The 21,250-nt window shown below is 48.2% G+C and overlaps 1 protein-coding gene across 1 annotated transcript in view; it reads left to right on the top strand.

Annotated features, from left to right (window-relative positions):
* Nucleotides 1–21,250, top strand: part of LOC138487303 (NXPE family member 1-like) — a 143,134-nt gene that overhangs the window by 23,988 nt on the left and 97,896 nt on the right. Inside the window, exon 3 of the mRNA XM_069613912.1 lies at nt 7,998–8,216. Within this exon, the coding sequence (XP_069470013.1) occupies nt 7,998–8,216 (219 nt within the window). The remainder of the gene's footprint in view (nt 1–7,997; nt 8,217–21,250) is intronic.

Here is a 21,250-nt window from a genome sequence, read left to right as displayed (position 1 = left end):
TTCTTCCGATATGTAGGCCAAGCATCTAGAGTTTTCTCTGCAGCAGCAGTTCTCTTACTCGCTTGGCATGACCTTGCACCGATTGCAGGTACACCAGGTGGAAACGTATTCCATGCGACTAGGCTTAGGCTCATGATCCGGTAATTTGTCCTCCCAACTGTCATCTGATGTCCCATCGTTTCCGCATCTTTCTCTTTCAAATAATTCCACCTCGGAATACTTTGGCTCGTACTGGTAGGGCTGTATTGTTGCCATTATACGACAAAATTCAAATCGATATTAATGCTAGTACTAGTATCTGTTTGCACGGGCTACAAGCAATGAAGATAGCAGAACACAGCAGAAACGAGTCACAGGAACACAAAAAAAGACAGTGAAATGATTGAAAATGCAACTCTGATGTTGTCTGATGAGAAGCGGTCTGTTTATACTTATTGAGGAAAGAGGTGTCCTGCCATTTCCATGGAGACACGTCATTAGCTGGCGCACAGAGAACCTTGACACGAGACTTGCATTCGCATTGTGAAATGGGCCGTACGCGTCTAGTGATGTCAGCTTCAGGGGGAGGGGAAATGATTTAGTGCCGCGACGGCAGTTCACCTTAGGGCGATGCAGCAACAGATAAGATTAGCACAAGATGGCTGCGCCCGCTGCCTGATTTTGCATGTGTAAAAGTGAGGAAAACTAAGGTAACGTCCATAGGATTTTTTTTTTAAATCATTCAACGTATGCTTTTAACGACTTACCTGATAGATAGGGACAATAACATTTTTGAGCGCACTATTCCTTTAAGTACCCTTGTGAGAGGAGGCATTGAAAACCCCTGTGAGAGCGCAGGAGAGAAGGTGCTGAGAACACTTGTGAGGGTATTAGAGAGAGAGATGGTGCTGAGAAAACCTGTGCGACGCTAGAGAGACGGCGCTGAAAACCCTTGTGAGAAGTGCCATTGAAAATCCTTTTAAGAATGCAAGAGAGAAAGTGCTGGAAATTCTTATAAGCTGTGTTAGAGAAGAGATGGTGAAATGTTATTGATGTGCTTAATCAAAGTTGCTGTTAACCATTTTTTGCTTTTATGGAAAAAATCATGCCTCCACGGATGACAATAATTTGTCCATGATTTGGATTATTGTTAACTACTGAAAACTATAGATGGTAAATAGCTCAGGGACAGACCGTGGAAAATCCTGGTCTAAAAGTGTCAATGGTACCATAGGCATACATGGCTGTCCCTGATCCTGAAGAGTTTGGAAGAACATAAATAATCACAGATTAACATTTTGGCATATGTGTTCATCCCTTGATCATTTTATCTGTACATTGAAACCGTACATGACCATGGGTGACTTTGGTTATCAATAGTCACCACAGAAACACACTGTTCCAGGAACTATTTCTGTGGTAGGAAACAGGTGACTCTCAGCAGTACCGATTATCCCTTTGAGATCAGCAAACACTGAGAAAGCAGGCCTCATGCAAAATCACAAGAGCCAGACTATTTATGGTAAATCAGATTTCCTTATTGAGTAACAAATGCCTGCCGAGTGCACACACCTCCAAAGAACCCTAACAATATTGGGACAAATTTAATGAACTGTACAGTGAAAAACTCTCAGCAGTTTTAGATGAAAAAAAGACTTAGTTATATGCGCAATATTAACTATTATAGCAAAGTGTTTGTTCACTCATGTGAGAATGAAAACATAACTCATTGTAATTGTACAAAGTATTGTGGTTATGCAAATAGGCTCATCCCCCAAACAAAATATACCGTTCTCGGCCACCCATAGTAAACTTCCCTGCTCTGCCCTGCATTGCATAAAAATTATGCAACCTGCTCACATTTCACACTGATTGTATTAAAACATAATTTATATCAACTAGAACTTTAGGGAAAGTAAGGAAAACGGAATAATGTGGGTGGAGTTTCTTTGGGAGCAGAAGGGGCTGAAAATGTGTAATTAAAATGTTATTGTTAACAGAAATACACCTTTTCTTCCCAAACATTAGCATCCCGCCACATAATATTTAACAGAAATGCAAAAAAGTGATAAGCAAAATCAAAGCTTCATGACCATGGATCATGAACAAACAATGGTGAACGTACATTTAATACAATCAAGGCTAATGTGTATGGGAACACGACAGCTGTGCTTGACTGTGCTTGTATTCCCCTGTTGAATGGCCAGTGAACTTGGGCATAATGAACGTGATTCATTGACAGGCCATCGACAAAAATACCATGAACAAAATTCGGAGACAGAACAAGGATGACCGTGTTTACACATTAACACTCTATTTATCCATGATACCATGAACAAAGGAGGAACGGTGGAAGACGTGTAAGTAATGTCCCTGCTCCTCTAAAACTATCAAGGACAACATTGCTTCCTTCACTCCCTTCGTGGCTGAGTTCTGCCACCACTCCTTTACCACTGGCTCCTTCCCACTACTCCTAAAGCACTCCCTTGTGCACCCCCTTCTAAAAAAGCTGCCTGGGGACCCTTCCTGCCCGGCTAACTACCACCCTATCTCCACTACCCACTTCTTGGGCAAACGCTTGGAGAATTTGGTCATCTCCCAACTAATCCATCAAACTGAATCTGTTGGCTGTCTCCACAACCAGCAGTCTGGCTTCAGAGCCGCCTTAGGCACAGAAACTGCTTTCCTGAACACCTGTGAAGACTTGCTCTCAAACCTCGACTCCAACTCTCCATCTGTTCTCATCCTCCTCGACCTGTCCTCTGCCTTTGACACAGTCAATCATGCCACCCTCATAAATCAGCTCTGTGATACCCTGGACATCATGGACTAGGCACTGGATTTGTTGACTTCTTTCCATTTTGATCGGCCCTGCCTCGTTTAACTGGGCCTATTTCTTTCCTCCACTTCACTCTCTACTTGCGGCATCCCTCAGGTCAGGGCTTTATCCCCTCGCCGTGGCTTTTCAACATCTACCTCGCCCCTCTTGCCCCCCTGATCTCCACCTTCTCCCCTCATGTCCAGTGTTATGCTGATGACACACAGCTCTCCTTTGAACTTCCCTCCTCTACCCCCTCTCCTTCCTCTCTCATTCCCGATTGTCTGACTGCTATTCAGTCATGGCGTGCTGCTAACGATCTCTGCCTTAATGCCAGTAAGACCGAGATCCTCCTCATTGGGGCTCCTGCCCCCTCCTTCCCACCTACTCTCTGGCCGCCCTGCTTCGGCTCCCTCCCCTCACCCTTGTGTGAGGTAAAAAACCTGGGTGTCATCTTCGACTCCTCTCTCTGCTTCACACCTCATATTGCTGACCTTGCCAAGAAGGCCCATTTTCCACTTCACCTCCTTGGAGACATTCTGTCACGCTCACCTGATTCCCACGGAGGCGCAGGTCTGGCTTCGAGTGCTGATGCTTCTTCAATGGTGAAGCACAGGACTCTGATGATGGACAGGAAGGGCCCCTCTACTCTGGCTTTTCTGGCTCGCAGGAATATTCCCCTGTGCGTGAAAAGGGAGTATTACCTACTGACGGAATAATGCTCAAGCCTCCCACTCCCTTCCAACCCTCCACGATACCCTTCCACGATTCCCCGTGAAGTCTCACCTTAGGGTCTGGAAGGATGAGTTCTCCATCCTGCTTCTGATGCAGGGGCGCGTTGAAACCCAGTTACTTCACTGGATTGAGGTTTGATGGAAGTTCAAAATAAGCTTGACTATTCAGGTGAGGCGCTGTAAGAGTTCTGTTGCAAGTTCAAAAGTTCAAGCTTAATAATATTGTTCATTGTCCTATTGCAGCAAGCGCTAATGCTTATGTCTTTTTCCCCTTAGGGGCCGGGGTTCGGAATGCCGGAGATATGGCGCCGACCCGAAGTGTAAGTTCTGGATGAGCGTTCAGGTAATGTCTTTGCATTCGCTCATTCAATGTCTTTGTCTTTTTTCCCCATAGGGGCCGGGGTCCGGAATGCCAGGAAGCGGCAGGACCCGAAATGAAATGGGAATGACCCAACAGGTAAGTCTTAGAAGGAAACTGAGCTTTTCCTATTTCCCTTCCTTCTCTCACCTTGTTTTCTTGTCTTTTCTCTCTAGGCTCTGGGAAGTGGGTGCGGATCCGGATGATCGCTGCTGAAGATGGAGGCGCCCAGGAAAGGTGAGTGAAATGCAGCGCTGCAGCGATCAAAGCGAAATGCTTTTAAAATGATGTCTTCCCTTTCAGGATCGTCGGTGTGATGTCTCCGTGATGCAGCTTTAGCAGGTAAGGTCTTCTTTCTCTCTCCAATTCTCTCTTATCTCCCTTTGCAGGCGACCCAGGATGCTGACAGGCGTGGCTGAAGTCCAGATGCAGGAGCTGACACGGTGAGCGTCCAGCTGCGAGGAGCAGAACAACGCGAAGCGTGAGTTGCTGATCGGGCGTGGTTTAAATAGCTTTGGAAGAAGTTCCAGGCATGTATCCTTCCACCGATCAGGTATGTATCCTTCCCTGACCACACCCAGGTGGAAAGTAGTCCCACAGGTAAAGTAGTTCCATTCAGGCCTCAAGAGGGCCTGGATGTAGCAGCATGGTCTGCATCAGGTAAGTGCACATTAAAGCACTTGAACACATGTCTAGCTTTATGAGCCTGGCGCCTAAGGCGCCAGGAGAGGGGTCCAACATGAGCCTGGCACCTAAGGCGCCAGGACTGTGTCCAAAGGGCCCCAGCTTGGGCCCACTGGAACTTCCCTGGGGGGAATGATGCCTGCCTCTGGGGTTGCTGGGTCGGACCTGGCTCCTTGGAGGTAGGCATCATGACACATTCTCCCTTTCCTCATCTTCCCCCAGAAATGCAGTGTCTCCAGAGCTCTGGTCCTCTCCAGGCTGGACTACTGCAACAGCCTCTTCGTGAATCTGCCTCTTTCCTCCCTCTGCGCTCTTCAACTAATCCAGAATAGGACTGCAAGACTTATCCTTTGTCCTCAAGCCCAGGGACTGCATCTCTCCAGCCCTAAAATCTCTCCACTGGCTCCCGGTGGCTGCATGGATCAAATTCAAGACACTCTGCATCATCCACAAGGCTTCCTGGGGTCTGGGACCTCGCTACATCCAACTTGCCTCTCTGACCCTCTCAGACATGAGCCAGATCTCCTTAAATTCCAGATCTCCTTAAGTTCCGGAAGCTTCTCAAGACTTTCCTTTTCTCCTCCTCCTTCCCTCTCCCCCTTCCTTGCTAATGTCCCCCCTGCGACTGGTTGCCTGGTCCCTTATGAGTCTTACTGGGGCCAGCACCCTTATAACCAGTACTTTCCCTCACGCACCCTTCCCTGACTAGCCACAGAGGCTGGTCCACTCCCATCCTCGGACTAGTTGACCCTTACCCCTGGTTCCCCAGGCACTTGCCTTCCTGGGCTCCATTTAGCACTTGCCCAGCTCCTGGGACCCCCTCCCGCTTGCACCTTGCCCTCCAACACCTTTCCCTATACCATCCCTTCCACCCTGACCTGCCTTCTCCCCCGAATGTCACAAGGCCTAGTAGGACCGCTATTGTTGTTTCTCCTCTGTCAGCATCAGCTTTGCCACTGTACAACCCCTTCCTTTACCTTCAGGTTAGGAGCCGCCATAGGCGGATCGAGGCAGAGGGTATCCCTTACCTGCTACTCATCCGTTGGCCCGGGGCTGCCTCCTCCGCACCACTCCTCATCTACTGTCTGCGGTGCTCTGGCAGGGCACCCAACGCAGCTCAAGGCCGGGTCTTTGCCACATTGTCCATAAATCTGTTCTTTGGCTGGGGATTGGCCCCTGTGTGGTGCTGAGGCTCCACAGCAAATCACATTTGTATTGTACTACATCTGGGGTGCAGGGCAGGGACTTCAACTAGGTGTCCTGGGCCTCGATTTCATCACAGCACAAACCTCCATCACTATTGACTTTGATGCCAACTCATGAGATAATTTCAGATCTAAGATGCGTTTGAGAGAAATTCCAAGTTCTCTCAAAATGAGTCTTCTCAGTTTCGCTGAAAAACAGCCCTCAATCAGTTGCGCTTTGACTTCATCATCTGCAATGAGAAGTGTGCATGTGAATGGCAATAATCTCAGACAAGCATGAAAACCATCAAGGAACTCCTGCTTCATCTGTTTAGCATCCCGAAGAATGCATCGCTCACAGTCCTCATTGACTAATGGGCTAATATGTGTGGCCCTTACCTCCATGCAATGCAGAGCCTGGAATACTTTGTGGCCTTCCGTACTGGCAGTGTATAGCCAAGTAGATTTTCTGACAGCATTGTAAAGTACATTTCCAGTCTTTCAACCCAAAGGGTCCATTGTGGACCTTGGCTTGATGGCGCTTCATGGGCGCTATGTGGAGGTTTGATCATGGAAGTACTATTCGCCCTCCTCAGACAGCTTCGTCATCACTTATAGTATCAAGAGTAGCTGACATATGCCATATGCCTTTGCTTGTTGGGAAATTATGGTGTGCAGCAGTCTATCTGCAAGCCAAGTGTGCAGTCCATCTTGGACGTCATGTTGTGTATGAGCACTCTCTAGAGCCTCTCCCTTTAAGGATGTCATGTACTCCCGACCCCCATACACTCTAGGTTTGGGTTGCGGTTTATCAGCTACCTCCACTTGTCAGGAAATGGATGCCTTGATGAATAGTACCATGACAAGCTCCATGGCATCTGGAAAATGATATCCACAAACTGACACCATTGCCGTGAAAGGAACCCTTGCGCTCTCCTCAACCTTACCCACCAGCACCTTGTGAGCTGGATCTCTCGGGGCTGCTGCCAGTTGTTTTGGTGCGTGTTCAGTCTTTTTTATTTTATTTACATTTTTATTAGATTTACAATCATAACAGATAAGATAAAACATATATCAGGAAAATAACAGTTCAACAAAACAAAAATGATACAAACATATATCACAAGATTCATCACATTAGGTTAAACCTCACTAAGTAAAAAGTGTGGAGGATAAAAAGAAATTCTTAGGTTATCAGTTCTAGGAACCTACCCCAAATCTGGTCAAATAAGTTCATTTTTTTGTCTCTGAAAAGGATAATTCTCTCCATTCTGGCCACATGTCTTAGGTCTGAAATCCATTCTGCAAACGTAGGTTTTTCCACATCTTTCCACTTCCTTAGAATAACTTTATTGGCAGAGTTAGATGGCCTATAGAACCAACATCTTTTAGAATATGTGAGTTCAGCCTCCAATTCATCTTACCCCATAATCAAACTTACATAGTCAAATTCCACATCAAGTATGTTCAGTCTTGATGGCACTTGATAGCACAACTGCTCCGGCGGTCAGGATATTCAAACAAGGGTGTAACCCAGCACGCCAATAAACAGACCTGGCACTGTATTTGTAAACCTCCATCTGCGCATGCCTGAACATGTGCATATCGTATTTATTGTCTCTGATTGGGTGTAAAGATGTGATGATCAGTCATGCAGCATCACATCTTTACACCCACACGTTAGGACGCAATGGGACGGAGAGAGTGAGATGGAGACAAGATCGAAGAAAAGGAGAAGAGAGGGAGAAGGGGGTTATGGAAAAAGGGGTTGGCGAGATGAAGAAAGGGCACAATAAGAGGGAGGGGTATCCAGGTTGGAGCACACAGTGACAGGAATGAAAGTGAGACATACAAGGGTTAGTGATAATTGAGTTTTTCTTCACAGTGAAACATTGCTTCAGGTGTTGCTTCTGTTCAGCCTTGCAAATCATTTGTTTTTTGACGAGGGCGCCCACCACAGCTGTATAAAGAAGAAGGAACAGATTAGGAGCAAAACAAAGGAAATATATTGCATGTGCCTGCTAGTTGTTAGAGTTGATGGAACGTCGCTGCACAGTGGTTGGCTATCTAAGGCATTTGATTGAAACACAGCATGTTGTGCAGAGTTGTCTGTTAAAATGTGTACATCTTAGAGCGTGTAGAGCATGTCTTGACAGCAGGACCCTGAAGAATGGAGTGCTCTTTAAGGCCTCTGCTTAATGTATGTTCATAGTCTCCAGTTTCTTGTATTTGTTTTTTAGGAACCACATCCCATGCAGACCAGAAATGCAAGATTGGGATGACTTCTCCATTGCCTAGTGGCTACTTCTTGCAAAATGTCTGGAAGCCGTCCTTTTGTACCCTCCCATCAACACCAATCCTGGAGCAGATGAACACGTGCCTGCAGAAGAAAATGATCTACCTCATGGGAGATTCGACCGTACGCCAGTGGTTTGATTACTTTGCAAACACCATGAAAAGTAGGTTACTCTTAAACCATCTTCATAGTGTATGGACTTCAGCCACTCAAGTTGGCTACACCAGTTCTTATCCAGATTTGTTTGTTCTTACCTATCACGGTGATGGAATTAAGCTCAGGTTAGGTAGGCAGTCAGGGGGATGGATTTGCAGTCAGGTTAGGTAGGCAGTCAGGGTAATGGATTTGCAGTCAGGTTAGGTAGGCGGTCAGGGTGATGGATTTGCAGTAAGGTTAGATGGGTAATCAGGGTGATGGATTTGCGGTCAGGTTGGGTAGGTAGTCACAGTGATGGGTTTGGAGTAAGGTTAGGTGGGTAATCAGGGTGATGGATTTAAGCTCAGGTTAGGTAGCCAGTCAGTGGGATGGATTTGCAGTCAGGTTAGGTAGGCAGTCAGGGTGATGGATTTGCAGTCAGGGTAGGGAGGCAGCCAGGGTGATGGATTTGCAGTAAGGTTAGATGGGTAATCAGGGTGATGGATTTGCGGTCAGGTTAGGAGCCAGTCAGGGTGATGGATTTGCAGTAAGGTTAGGTAGGCAGTCAGGGTGATGGATTTGCAGTCAGGTTAGGTAGGCAATCAGGGTGATGGATTTTCAGTAAGGTTAGATGGGTAATCAGGGTGATGGATTTGCGGTCAGGTTAGGTAGGTAGTCACAGTGATGGATTTGCAGTAAGGTTAGGTGGGTAATCAGGGTGATGGATTTAAGCTCAGGTTAGGTAGTCAGTCAGGGTGATGGATTTAAGTTCAGGTTAGGTAGGCAGTCAGGTGATGGATTTAAGCTCAGGTTAGTTAGGCAGTCAGTGGGATGGATTTGTAGTCAGGTTAGGTAGGCAGTCAGGGTGATGGATTTGCAGTCAGGTTAGGTAGGCTGTCAGGGTGATGGATTTGCAGTAAGGTTAGATGGGTAATCAGGGTGATGGATTTACGGTCAGGTTAGGTAAGTAGTCAGAGTGATGGATTTGCAGTAAGGTTAGGTGGGTAATCAGGGTGATGGATTTAAGCTCAGGTTAGGTAGCCAGTCAGGGTGATGGATTTAAGTTCAGGTTAGGTAGGCAGTCAGGTGACGGATTTAAGCTCAGGTTAGGTAGGCAGTCAGTGGGATGGATTTGCAGTCAGGTTAGGTAGGTAGTCAGGGTGATGGATTTGCAGTCAGGTTAGGTAGGCAGTCAGGGTGATGGATTTGCAGTAAGGTTAGATGGGTAATCAGGGTGATGGATTTGCGGTCAGGTTAGGTAGGTAGTCACAGTGATGGATTTGGAGTAAGGTTAGGTGGGTAATCAGGGTGATGGATTTAAGCTCAGGTTAGGTAGCCAGTCAGGGTGATGGATTTAAGTTCAGGTTAGATAGGCAGTCAGGTAATAGCTTTAAACTCAGGTTAGGTAGGCAGTCAGCATGATGGATTTGCAGTCAGATTAGGTGGTTAATTAGGGTGATGAATTAGGTAAGGTAGCTATCATGAGATCATATTAAAGGGAAACATATTAAACTATATGGGCGAGTTATATCCTGATCATGAGTTGGGCACCTCGAATACCACCTGTTTTTACATTCCGCTGGCTTGTGACCCAGGCAGCATTTACTGCATTCGGAATTCTAATGAATATAGCATGCAGTAAATACTGCCTAAATATGTGGTGAATTTCCTGATTAAAAACCCTCCCATTGATCCATCCATCCCAGAGGGGGAGGTAAAAATGGTAACCCCCGCAGTCCTGGAATGGAAAAAGTGCTTTCACCCAAAATTCAATTAATACGTGAGCACTTTAATTGAACTTAATTCTATAAGGGGAAAGCCTTCAGGGGGTGAAAATAGTAATCTCACATTCTCACCTACTCACCACATGTATAGTGTAATTCAGGGAAGGGTCAATGTTGACCCTTCTCTGCGTTACTTTATGCAGAAGCGGTATTTTCTGTGGAAGTATCCAATCAATTTCAATCATCAAAAGAAGAATAGAACTGTTTTATGAAAAAATACTGCATGCACCTTTTCTAAAATACCACATGAAGTATTTAATTCGACACTGTTGCTGCCATGGTGCCAGTGTTCTTACAATGGGGCTGAAATCCTTAATTGGGGAATGCAGAAATGGAAATTACATAGCATTCACATTGTATCATGGATGTCATTTGGGGGTCTTGCTACCTCTGTAGTCTCCCTTGCTACCGGTAAAAAAAAAGAAAAAATTTTTTTTCTTTTTTTTTTTACATTGATTCTCCTGTGCTGTGGCCAGTGCCATGTGGCTCTTTGATTCTGGAGTGGCTGGAATTTTTGTTGAGGCCTCTTAAAAAACAGAGGCCGAACACAATCTCAGGTTAAAAAGGATTGTATTCAACATACAAATGTTTCTCTCCTCGGTCAAACACAAAACATGACGTGTCAGGACCGTCTTTTCTCAACAGTTTGAATAATGCAAGAGTTTCCTTATACAATTGATAGGGGTTATTGCTCCCGGATACGCAAGTCTCTAAGATACTCTCTCTCTGGGGTTCCGCCTGCTTTTCTCTGTTTGGTGGTGGGATACAATCTCCTCCAGTCCTTCTTCCACCTCCTGTAGATGCCGCTGGGTCTATGCCATGAGCCGTGGATACAAGTGGAGCTTCTTTTCAACTTTGAGAGCCACCTGAGTTTGCCTTTCCCAGTTTCCACAGGTGAGTTTAAGAAGGCCCTATCACCTCCCTCTCTTAGGATCCTGATGTCTTCCCTCTCCACAACCTCTCTAGTGTTGCTCTGGTCCTCCTCAACAACATGGTTTAGTCCCTTTCCTCCTCCTGCTTTGCGTTTAACCCTTCCGATGGTGTCTAAGCCCTGCCCCTAGCTTTTGCCCAAGAGTGTCCCCTTGTTCCTTTCTGATCTTGATAGCTGCCACCTTGTTAGCCACCTGCCCTTCCTCCTGAGTCTTCACTCAAGTGCCTTCTGTTGTTAAACTCCAACATCCTAGTCAAATCCTGTCCCACTCTCCTCCTGTTGTTCTAAGCTAGCCATCTACTGATGTTTGGTGGTGCATATTTATTTTTTAATGTCTTTTTTTTTTAATTGTATTAGTTGAAACAAGTCAACTTTACAATTTTGTTAATACAATTTCTATACTTTAAAAGGAAAAACATTTCAATGCTTAATTACAGAGTAAAAAAACGCAAAATTAAATACATTAATTTCAATCTAAACAGAATAAAATATTTTTTCTTGCACCAACAATAATTCTAAAAAAAGGAAAGCAATTTAAAATGTTTGTACGTCAAGGTGCATTATTACAGTTCATTCCGATTGGGTATTTAACAGAGTAATACTTTTCAGAAAACGGATAGTACCGATTCTCAAGGGTAAAGATAGGCCAGACATGATCATTAGCCACAAGGTTTCTGCATTTACATCACTATGTTCTTTTAGTGGTGGTTTTAAATATAGGAGTATTTCCTTAGATACAGCATTACAGTCAACTAATATATGTCGTAAGGTGGTGCATATTTAGATATGTTCTCAAAGTTGCATTCTAGATTATACTACTGTGCGTCCATGAACTTAGAAAATGCATAATTGGGGCTACCCGCTGGCATAATCGGTGTAATAACTGATTTGGGTTTAAGTTTGCTCACAAGGCTCTGATCTGTAGGAACATACAAAGGGAAACGTACCCCATGTAAAATCCTGAAGGCAGGTAAAACTAGATAAAACAAGAGAGAGAGAATGCACAGGAATAAAATCACATAAAAGCAAGGCAAGATTTAAAACAGTGTGACCACAAAGGTACTAGCAATAGCAGTAGATGTAGCACTGATCACTAAGGCTATGTGAAAAAAAGGGTTTTCATTTTTTCTTAAAACCACCAACGGTGGTCTCAAGATCCTACAGAAGACGGAAGGCATTCCACAATTTAGGGGCGAAATAGTCAAAAGAGCATTTTCCTGCTCACTCCAGGTTGACACGCGGTATCAGTAGTTAGTTGCAATTGTTTGATCTAAGCACTCGCCCATTCTGATACATGTTCACTCTTGGTTTCAGATATGCGGGAGACTTGCCAAATAGACAGTTATAAACAATAGAAAGTAGCCTAAGTTGTGTGCGTTCCTTAACCCGGAGCCAATGTGATGCTTGCTTTGCAGCAGTGACATGCATGATTTTTGATTGTTTGTAGCTTACAGAGGTAACATTGTGCAATACCTGCCAAAAGGCTGCCACGGTAATCTATTTTTGCCCCAATTATGGCCCTAGCCAGTGTGGCACAGTTTTCAGCAGAGATAAGTGGGCGCATCTTGCCAAAATGTCTGAGATAGTAAGTGGTCGAGGAGACTAGATAATTGACATGATCTTTCATGGATAGAGTTGAGTCAAGATAAACCCCCTGGCCCTCATTACGAGTTTGGTGGTAACCATGGAGCTATTAGCTTCATGGCTGCCACCAAACCGGGCTCATTTACCTGGTTCCTGCAATGAGGAATAACCGGGTCATTCCAACATTGGAGGACCCAGTAATTCCTTCTTGAAGGAACCATTCCCCATGCTCATTTGAGCCCCCATAGGGCTCAATGGGAATGGGGATGGAGGTAACAACGGGCAGATTACAACTGGCCCGTTATTACCTCCTTCTTCCACTCGCGGGACCCGGAAAGCATGCCTGGTTTTACCAGGCCTGCGATCCGGGTCCCGCGATGGGAAGCTTGTAATCGGCCCTGACGGAATGAAGGGGGCCGGTCCCGTACCGTCCCCCTTCATTCCGTCAGCGCCGGCCTCATAATGAGGCCCCCTGGGTTTTGACTTCAGAGGCAACATTAAATCTCACATCCAACGATATTAAATGTTTTGTATCTGTCAACAGATGTGGCTCTAATGTCATTCATTCTCATTGCTGATTGATCGTTCAGTTACAGTCCTGATTCAAACTCATAAGAAGATTAGCATTCTTTAAATTATTAATAGTGTTCCCAGCATGAAGCCACCTATATTGGATGTTAGGCTGTCTTGATGAATTCATTGCAAAAATCCTTTTAAGTTTTAATTTTCATTCAAACATGAGAGTGGCAATCTCCTATTCTAAAAGTCAATGTTGGAAAATACCCTTATTGTATAATTGAATGTCAGTGGGATGATAGTTTGATATGTTGAGAGACAACGCTCTTGTGATGACTGTTTTTATGATTTCCCTTGTGATCTGGTTCTCATTTGATCTCTTGAACTGAGTGTGACTTGCTCGCTTGGCCTGCTGCGTTTTCCACCAGCGTTTTGTCCTCTTTGTTCTAATTTGTTGTTCAAAATCAAACTGCATGCTTCTCCTCAAAAGGTAACTTTTTTAGCAGCTGATGTGTATTCAGAGCATTACCATTGGCATCCATATCTCACGAATAGGGCGTATAGTTGGGAGATGTTGTGGTTGTGATTATCAGTTTACTTAAATCTCATCAATTTGTTTAGAAAAAATCTAGATCTTACCCAGCTAATAATCTTGCTTGTCTCTCCCAAAGTGGCCTGTTTTTCATTGTTTCAGTGGTCGTTGGTGCCGATTCAAAATGTCATCAAATTTTCTGCATTAACTAAATTGACAATATCAATCTCTTTTCATGCTACGTCAACTTCCTTCTGTACCTTGTGTTGCGGGGGGTTGCCCTTGGCATCAGACCGGGCCCCCTGTGGGTGTTATTGGATACCAGCACCACGGAGGCCCAGTGTCTCAGGGGGTTGCCGGGGAATACCATGTCTTGGTTGTGGGCAGGGCAGACCTTGCCCAGCACATGCAGACCCTGGCCACCTTGCTGGCAAAAGGGCCCCATGGCATGGCAACATGGCCTGTAGGCCCGTGCTCACACAGTGTGGGCCTGCAGGCCTAAATGTGAGACAGACTCTGGCATTCCTCTTTGGGAGTTTGCAGCTGTTCTGTTGCATGTTCCTGCAGGGGCTCCGTTTATTAGCTTGTCATGGCCACAGTCATGGCCCATCTTAAAAGGGCAATACACATGGGAGGGACACATAATGTTAAAAGGGCAACGCACGTGGGAGGTTCACAGCACAACACCCCCCCTTCTTCATAACAAACAAACAAATGTTACTACAAGATAAATTAATCCCTCCCCCATTTCAGAACAACAAATAGGATATGCCACTGCTACACACATGGGAGGGAAACATCACATTAATGGGGTAATTCATAGAATTTCGTGCACGAGTGGCGCACGTGGCTGGCGCACAGTGTGCGCGTGCGAATGTCTGCGGCAGCCGCATGCGCTAAAATCGATTTCCGCGCATAGCGTATTCATGGATTTTAGCCTCCAAAACCAGCCGTGGTGCAGAGTGGCGCAGGGACCCTGCAGCAGCGCCAGTGACGCCCCCAAGAACGCCCTCGCGCAAGGAAAAGCCATCAAAATCCCCAATCCAGCGCAAAGGGCTGCGCTAACCCTGGACCAGTTCACAGGGCTGCCAACCAGCAAACGGCAAGCAGGGAATGTGTATTACTGGGGTTCGCGTGAAGTTTCACACGCGAAAGGGCCTGTGCGAGTGGGGTACGTGTATAACTGGAGTTTGCGGGAAGTTTCACACGCGATTGGAGCAGGGTACGTGTATTTCGGGGTTCACAGGAAGTTTCACACGCGAAAGGGCCTGTGTGAGTGGGGTACGTGTATAACTGGGGTTCGCAGGAAGTTTCACACGCGATTGGAGCAGGGTACGTGTATTATGGGGGTTCGCGGGAAGTCTCACACGCGATTGGATCCGGGTACATGTATTTCGGGGGTGCGCGGGAAGTTTCACACACGAAAGGGCTTGTGCGAGTGGGGTACGTGTATAACTGGGGTTCGCGGTAAGTTTCACACGCGATTGGAGCAGGGTACGTGTATTACGGGGGTTTGTGGGAAGTTTCACATGCGAAAGGGCCTGTGCGAGTGGGGTACGTGTATAACTGGGGTTCGCGGAAAGTTTCACACGCGATAGGGCCTGTGCGAGTGGGGTATGTGTATCACTGGGGTTCGCGGGAAGTTTCACACGCGAAAGGGCCTGTGCGAGTGGGTTACGTGTATTACTGGGGTTCGCGGGAAGTTTCACACACGAAAGGGCCTATGCGAGTGGGGTACGTGTATTACTGGGGTTCGCGGGAAGTTTAACACGCGAAAGGGCCTGTGCGAGTGGGGTACGTGTATTACTGGGGTTCGCGTGAAGTTTCACACGCGTAAGGGCCTGTGCGAGTGGGGTACATGTATTACTGGGGTTCGCGGGAAGTTTCACACGCGATTGGCCCTGTGCGAGCAGGGTACGTGTATAACTGGGGTGCGTGGGAAGTTTCACACGCGATTTGAGCAGGGTACGTGTATTCCTGGGGTGCGCGGGAAGTTTCAGACGAGATTTTGCTGTCAGAGTGGTGTACTGAATTTCGGTGGTGCGCTGTGAGTCCTACATGTGACTTGGCAGTGTGGGTCCTCCCAGGTGTTCCATCTACACCCTCCATGGCCCCTGCAGGGAGCCCACACCACAGGGGACTACCCTGCCCCCCAGCCAAGCCACATGTCAGCTTGCACTACTGATCACCCACTCATGTCCCCCTGCACCCCCACCCCTCACCAGTCAGGGGCACCAGCCAGCAGGCCCCCACTCATGTCCCTCTGCACCCCCACCCCCCAGCAGTGCAGGGCACCTGCCAGCAGGCCCCCACTCATGTCCCACTCATGTCCCCCTGCCCCCAGGTCATGACGATCCTCAATCATGCCCCTTATGGCCAGCCTCCCCAGCCCAAAGACCCAACCAAGTATTGCATCCACCCACATAGAAACGACAATTACATGATACAACCCCAATGGCAAGTATGTAAATGAACACATGTCCGTCACACACACACAATGGGTGCAAGTGAATGTGAAAACCCATATCATGACATGCATGAAACCAATGAGATAATACCACACATTGAAGTATGAAGAAAAAAATGTATTAAGCACAACATGAATGTAATTAAAATCCAACACACAACAATGGGAATAATAAAAGAAAAGCTGCATGTCCGTAAAAGATTAAAAAACAAGAAATCATAATCCAAAGAAATCCAAATGAAATGGTGTCCAAAGTCACAGTCCAACAAAGCAAATCCAAGGGAAAAACGAAAGTGAAAACCATTGCTCCATGGTGAAAATAAAAAAAGAGAGAATAATCCAATGGTGAATTATGTACAGATGAACAATCCAGGGTCCATGAGCCCAACTGATGAAATTAAACCTATCAAAAATACTACCTAATAAAAAACTATATACAAAAACGTGGTGCATTGTCCAAGCGCAACCAAAACAAAGAAAAAACGAAAGGAAACCTAACACTATCTAACTATATACAATGGCGGCGGGCAAGTCCAGCGGCTCACTCTGTGGTGTCCGGGGCCAGGGCATCATCGAACTCCATGTCTATTTGCCGGAGGCGGGCCTCTGTCCTGGCCCCGAGTTCTTGCAGGGAGGCACTCATGGCCTGTTCCAACTCCCTGAAAGTTGCCTCGAGGCACTCTGCCCACCTCAAAGCCCGACGCATGGAGAACTCTGCCCTGACCATGGTGAGTCGCGCCTCTTCTGCCCGCCGCCGCTCCGCACCTATCTGCTGGCCCAACCGGTGCCACACGGAAGACACTCCCATTCCTGGGTCCTCCTGCCCTCTGGCCGATGCCTGCCCCTCAGATGTTGATGGCCCTGAGTCATCATTGCTCCCACCTAGAGCCTGCTCCTGCTGCTGCTGTCCATGTGCCGTGTCTGATGGTGCCTGCACATCCTCCATCAGCTGGTCTCCAGTTGTGGTGTCCGCCCCTGCTGGGCCGCCGACTCCCGACTGTGGCAGGGAAGTGAGCTCCACCAAGCTGGCTGTGTCGGTCGGGCCAGGTCCACAGGGGGCCCTGGTGGAATCTGGGCCGGAAGACGGTGTGGAGAACGACTGGCGCATAGTCTCCACAGAGGAGGAGAGGTCCGCCAGAGTGCGCGACACATGTAGGAACCCACCAACCAGGGCCCCTCCCAGCAGTGCCACGTCACAACGCGGCTCTCCGTGATGGCGTGCGTTCTCCGCCCAGGAAGAATGCACGTCATTACGAATGACACGCGTGCGCAACTTGACACCAACCAGGACGGAGCCCATTCGTTTGTGGGACCCCTCGTCCGCAGGTAGTGGAGAGGCAGATGACATGGCACTCTCCCCTACCTGCGGACGGGCCTGGGACGGGGCCTCCATGCTGGTGCATGGTAGTGCAGTCACAGGGTCAAGGACAGCGACATGCACAGGCCCCTCCGCGGTGACCTGTGCTGCCTCCTGACCCTGGCCCTGGACTGCACCACTTGCACCAGTGGTACTACCCCCACCAGGCCCCATGTGCGGCTCAGTAGCGGGCTTCTCCTCCTCTGTGGAGACCACCAACCTGGATGTCTCCACACCGTCTTCCGCCATTGGAAGCCCCTGTGGGGGCTCACCCGGCCCTTCCGCCACAGCCATTGTGGCAGACGCAGCACCAGCCCCCTCGCTCCCGGATGATGGTAATTCCTGGGAGGGTGGCTGGGCCTTGCATCGCCGCCCAGTGGAGGCATCCCCGCCGCTTGGCTCCACAGCGCCGTCTCCGCCCTCTTCTTCACTTGACGCTGCGTAGAGGGAGACATAGAACACAAGCATCAGGGTACAGTACAAAATACCCTAGACACGAAGCAATAAAACATGAGTGGCAATGTCAAATTTCACTTCCATCCTGTCATTACACAACACATGGGTGAATGCACACAACACACATGCAGTAACAGTCCCGGCGCCTGCAATCAACATCAACATCCATGTAGAAGGGCCCCTGTAAACCAAGATGTTGCCTTCAAAGTCACATGCATCCATGGTGTTTCAAAGTCACACACACACTTCTCAGGCACACACACACACACATGTGCACCATACATGTACATGACATCAGCACCCATTCCTCACCCCCCCTCCATGTCCAGGAACAGAGACAGCCATGCTTTCATGTGTGCATTCTGCATAGAGTTCCCAATGTTGCATTAAAACACATGCACCAACCATGTGGTTCACACATAACTGGTCTCACATGCATGACCAGGATGTGCCTGCATACACACATCCATACATGGCCTATGTCACACATACAGGCAAGCATCAGACTACCAGCACACTGCAACATGCCCTGTCTCACACAGCAATGCTTGGCCACTTACCGCTCAACCCCAGACGGGTCTGCCTCCGAAGGATCTGGGCGTGTAGCGCTGGGCCTACGCGTTCCAGGACCCTCATCTGGATGTTACTCATGCATGCCCGGCCCCCCTCCGCGAGGCGCCGGGCCTTGTGGAGGGTCCTGGACCTGAAGTCCTCCCAGCGCTTCTTGACGTGCTTGATGTCGCGGGTTGCCACCCCCTCCGTGTTGATGGCAACCATTACGTCATCCCAGATCCTCTCCTGTCCTTCCTTGTTGGCGTGTGATGTTCCGAAGAGGGCATCATAATGCCCCAGGACATGCTCCACCAGGACACCAACTTCGGTGGCAGTGAAGCAGGTGGCCCTCTGCCTCTCTGGCTGGGGGTTGCCAGTGGTGCCAGATGGAGATGTGCCCGACATGGCAACCCCAGAGGCAGGAGTGGGTGGGCAACTGGGTCCTGGGGCTGGGCTGTGGAGCGATGGTATCCCAGTCGGGAGTCTTCTGTTCCAGCAGGGGTGGACACAGCAACTGGACCCCTGCAGATGGCTGATGTGCAGGCACCAAATAGCAGGGCACGTGGGCAGCAGTCAGTCAGGCAGCAGCAGATGGCAGGTGGGAGCGTGCTCGGGGCTCTGGGTGGCAGGAAAATGGCCTTCAGGGTAGGAGCGTGGTCTTCCGTGTGTGTACGCGTGGCCAGCTTGATACGGAGTGATTTGGCACGTGAAAAAATTGCACGTCAGCGTGTAATTCGAGGAAAGGCCCTTAGCGGGTAAGCGCGTCAGCACACGTACGCGATTTCATTGGACCAAAGGCGGCCCTTAGTGCGTAAGCGCGTCTGTGACGTATCGCGCACGGGCGTTGCCCTTTCGCGTGTAAAACTTCACGCGAACCCCAGGAATACACGTACCCCACTCGCACAGGGCCCTTTAGCGTGTAAAACTTCACGCGAACCCCAGGAATACACGTACCCCACTCGCACAGGGCCCTTTTGCGTGTAAAACCTCACGCGAACCCCAGGAATACACGTACCCCACTCGCACAGGGCCCTTTCACATGTAAAACTTCACGCGAACCCCAGGGATATTGGCCCTGTGCGAGTGTGGTACGTGTATCCCTGGGGTGCGCGGGAAGTTTCACACGTGATTTTGCTGTCAGAGTGGTGTACTGAATTTCGGGGGTGCGCGGGGCGTCCTAAACGTGAATTGGCAGTGTGGGTCCTCCCAGGTGTTCCCTCTACACCCCCCACGGCCCCTGCCGGCAGCCCACACCACAGGGGACTACCCTGCACCCCTGGTCATGTCCCGCAGGCAGCCCATCTACCATGGGCATGCCCCCATCCAAGCCACATGTCAGCTTGCACTACTGATCACCCACTCATGTCCCTTTGCACCCCCACACCCCTACAGTCAGGGGCACCTGCCAGCGGGCCCCCACTCATGTCCCACTCATGTCCCCCTGCACCCCCACCCCCAGGCAGTCAGGGGCACCTGCCAGCAGGCCCCCACTCATGTCCCACTCATGTCCCCCCTACACAAAATAAAGATGCACAGTCATGGCCCACTTCTACACCAAACAATACCACATCACGCCACCCCATTCTTGAGACGCAATGATTTCCCAATCCACCCCACACTGACATGCCTATCTCAAGACACAAACCAAAACTCAACTATGTACATCAACACATGTCCATCACACACATACACTGGTTGGCATTGCTTGTGTAAACCCACTTCACATGCATCTACCCAATGAGCAAATCCCACACATGGAACTAAAATATGAAAATGTATTATGTACATAAATAAATAAATGAAATGAAAGCATACCAAAATATCAAACATGAAATGAAAAGCATGTGAAAAAGATGAGTGAATGAAAATGATAAGCAATGCAAAAAAATGTGAAAGATAAACAGTCCAAACTCTCCCTCCACCAATGCAAATCCAAAAAAAGGTAAAAAAAAGATATCCATTGTTTCATGTTCATAATGATAAATAAAAATGCGAAATCAATCCATACTCCAACTATTTACAATACATTTGTCCTGAAAAAAAAAATATTACTCCATGTCCATAATGAAAATAAAAATCCAAATGAATCCATGATGTAACTATACAATCCATTGTCCAAAATAAAAATCCATTAATCCATGTGCAAAAATCCCAAAAATTAATCAATCCATTGTCCAACGATGTAAAGGGTCCATGAGCCCAACTAAACGAATGAAACCTACCTAAGAAACTACCTAAAAATATAACTATATACAAATGTGTTTGGCATTGTCTATTGACCACAAATAAAAGGAAACTAAAAAGGAAACCTAACTCTAAAAACTATTTACAATGGCAGCGGGCTAGTCCGACGGCTCACTTTTGGATGTCCCGGGCCAGGGCATCATCGAACTCCTGGAGGCGGTCCTCTTCCATGGCCCCGAGGGTTCGCAGGGACGACGACATGTTCTCCTCAAACTCCCTGCGAATTGCCTCGAGGCACTCGGCCCGCCTCATGGCCCTCCGCATGGAGTTCTCCGCCCTGACCATCTTGAGCCGTGCCTCTTCTGCCCGCTGCCGCTCCACATCTATGGCATGGCCTAACCGCTGCCACACGGAAGACACTTCCAGTCCTGGGTCCTCCTGCCCCTCTGATGACGAAGGCCCCGAGCCATCATGGCTCCCACCTTGTTGCTGCTGCTGCTGTGCCTCTGCCTTTGTCCTGGCTCTTGCTGCCTGCACATCCTCTTCCGGCTGGGGTGCAGTTGTTGATGTGGCCACCCCTGCTGGTCGTCCGACTCCCAACTGTGGCAGGGATGTGTCCTCCACCAGCTTGGCCGCAGGGTCAGAGGCAGCTCCACAGGGTAGCCAGGTGATACATGGGTGGGAAGATGGCATGGAGTA

The sequence above is a fragment of the Ambystoma mexicanum genome, chromosome 9 (assembly GCF_040938575.1).
Source record: "Ambystoma mexicanum isolate Mex_15411 chromosome 9, UKY_AmexF1_1, whole genome shotgun sequence".
NCBI lineage: Eukaryota > Metazoa > Chordata > Amphibia > Caudata > Ambystomatidae > Ambystoma > Ambystoma mexicanum.
This window is presented reverse-complemented; position numbering and strand designations above follow the sequence as displayed.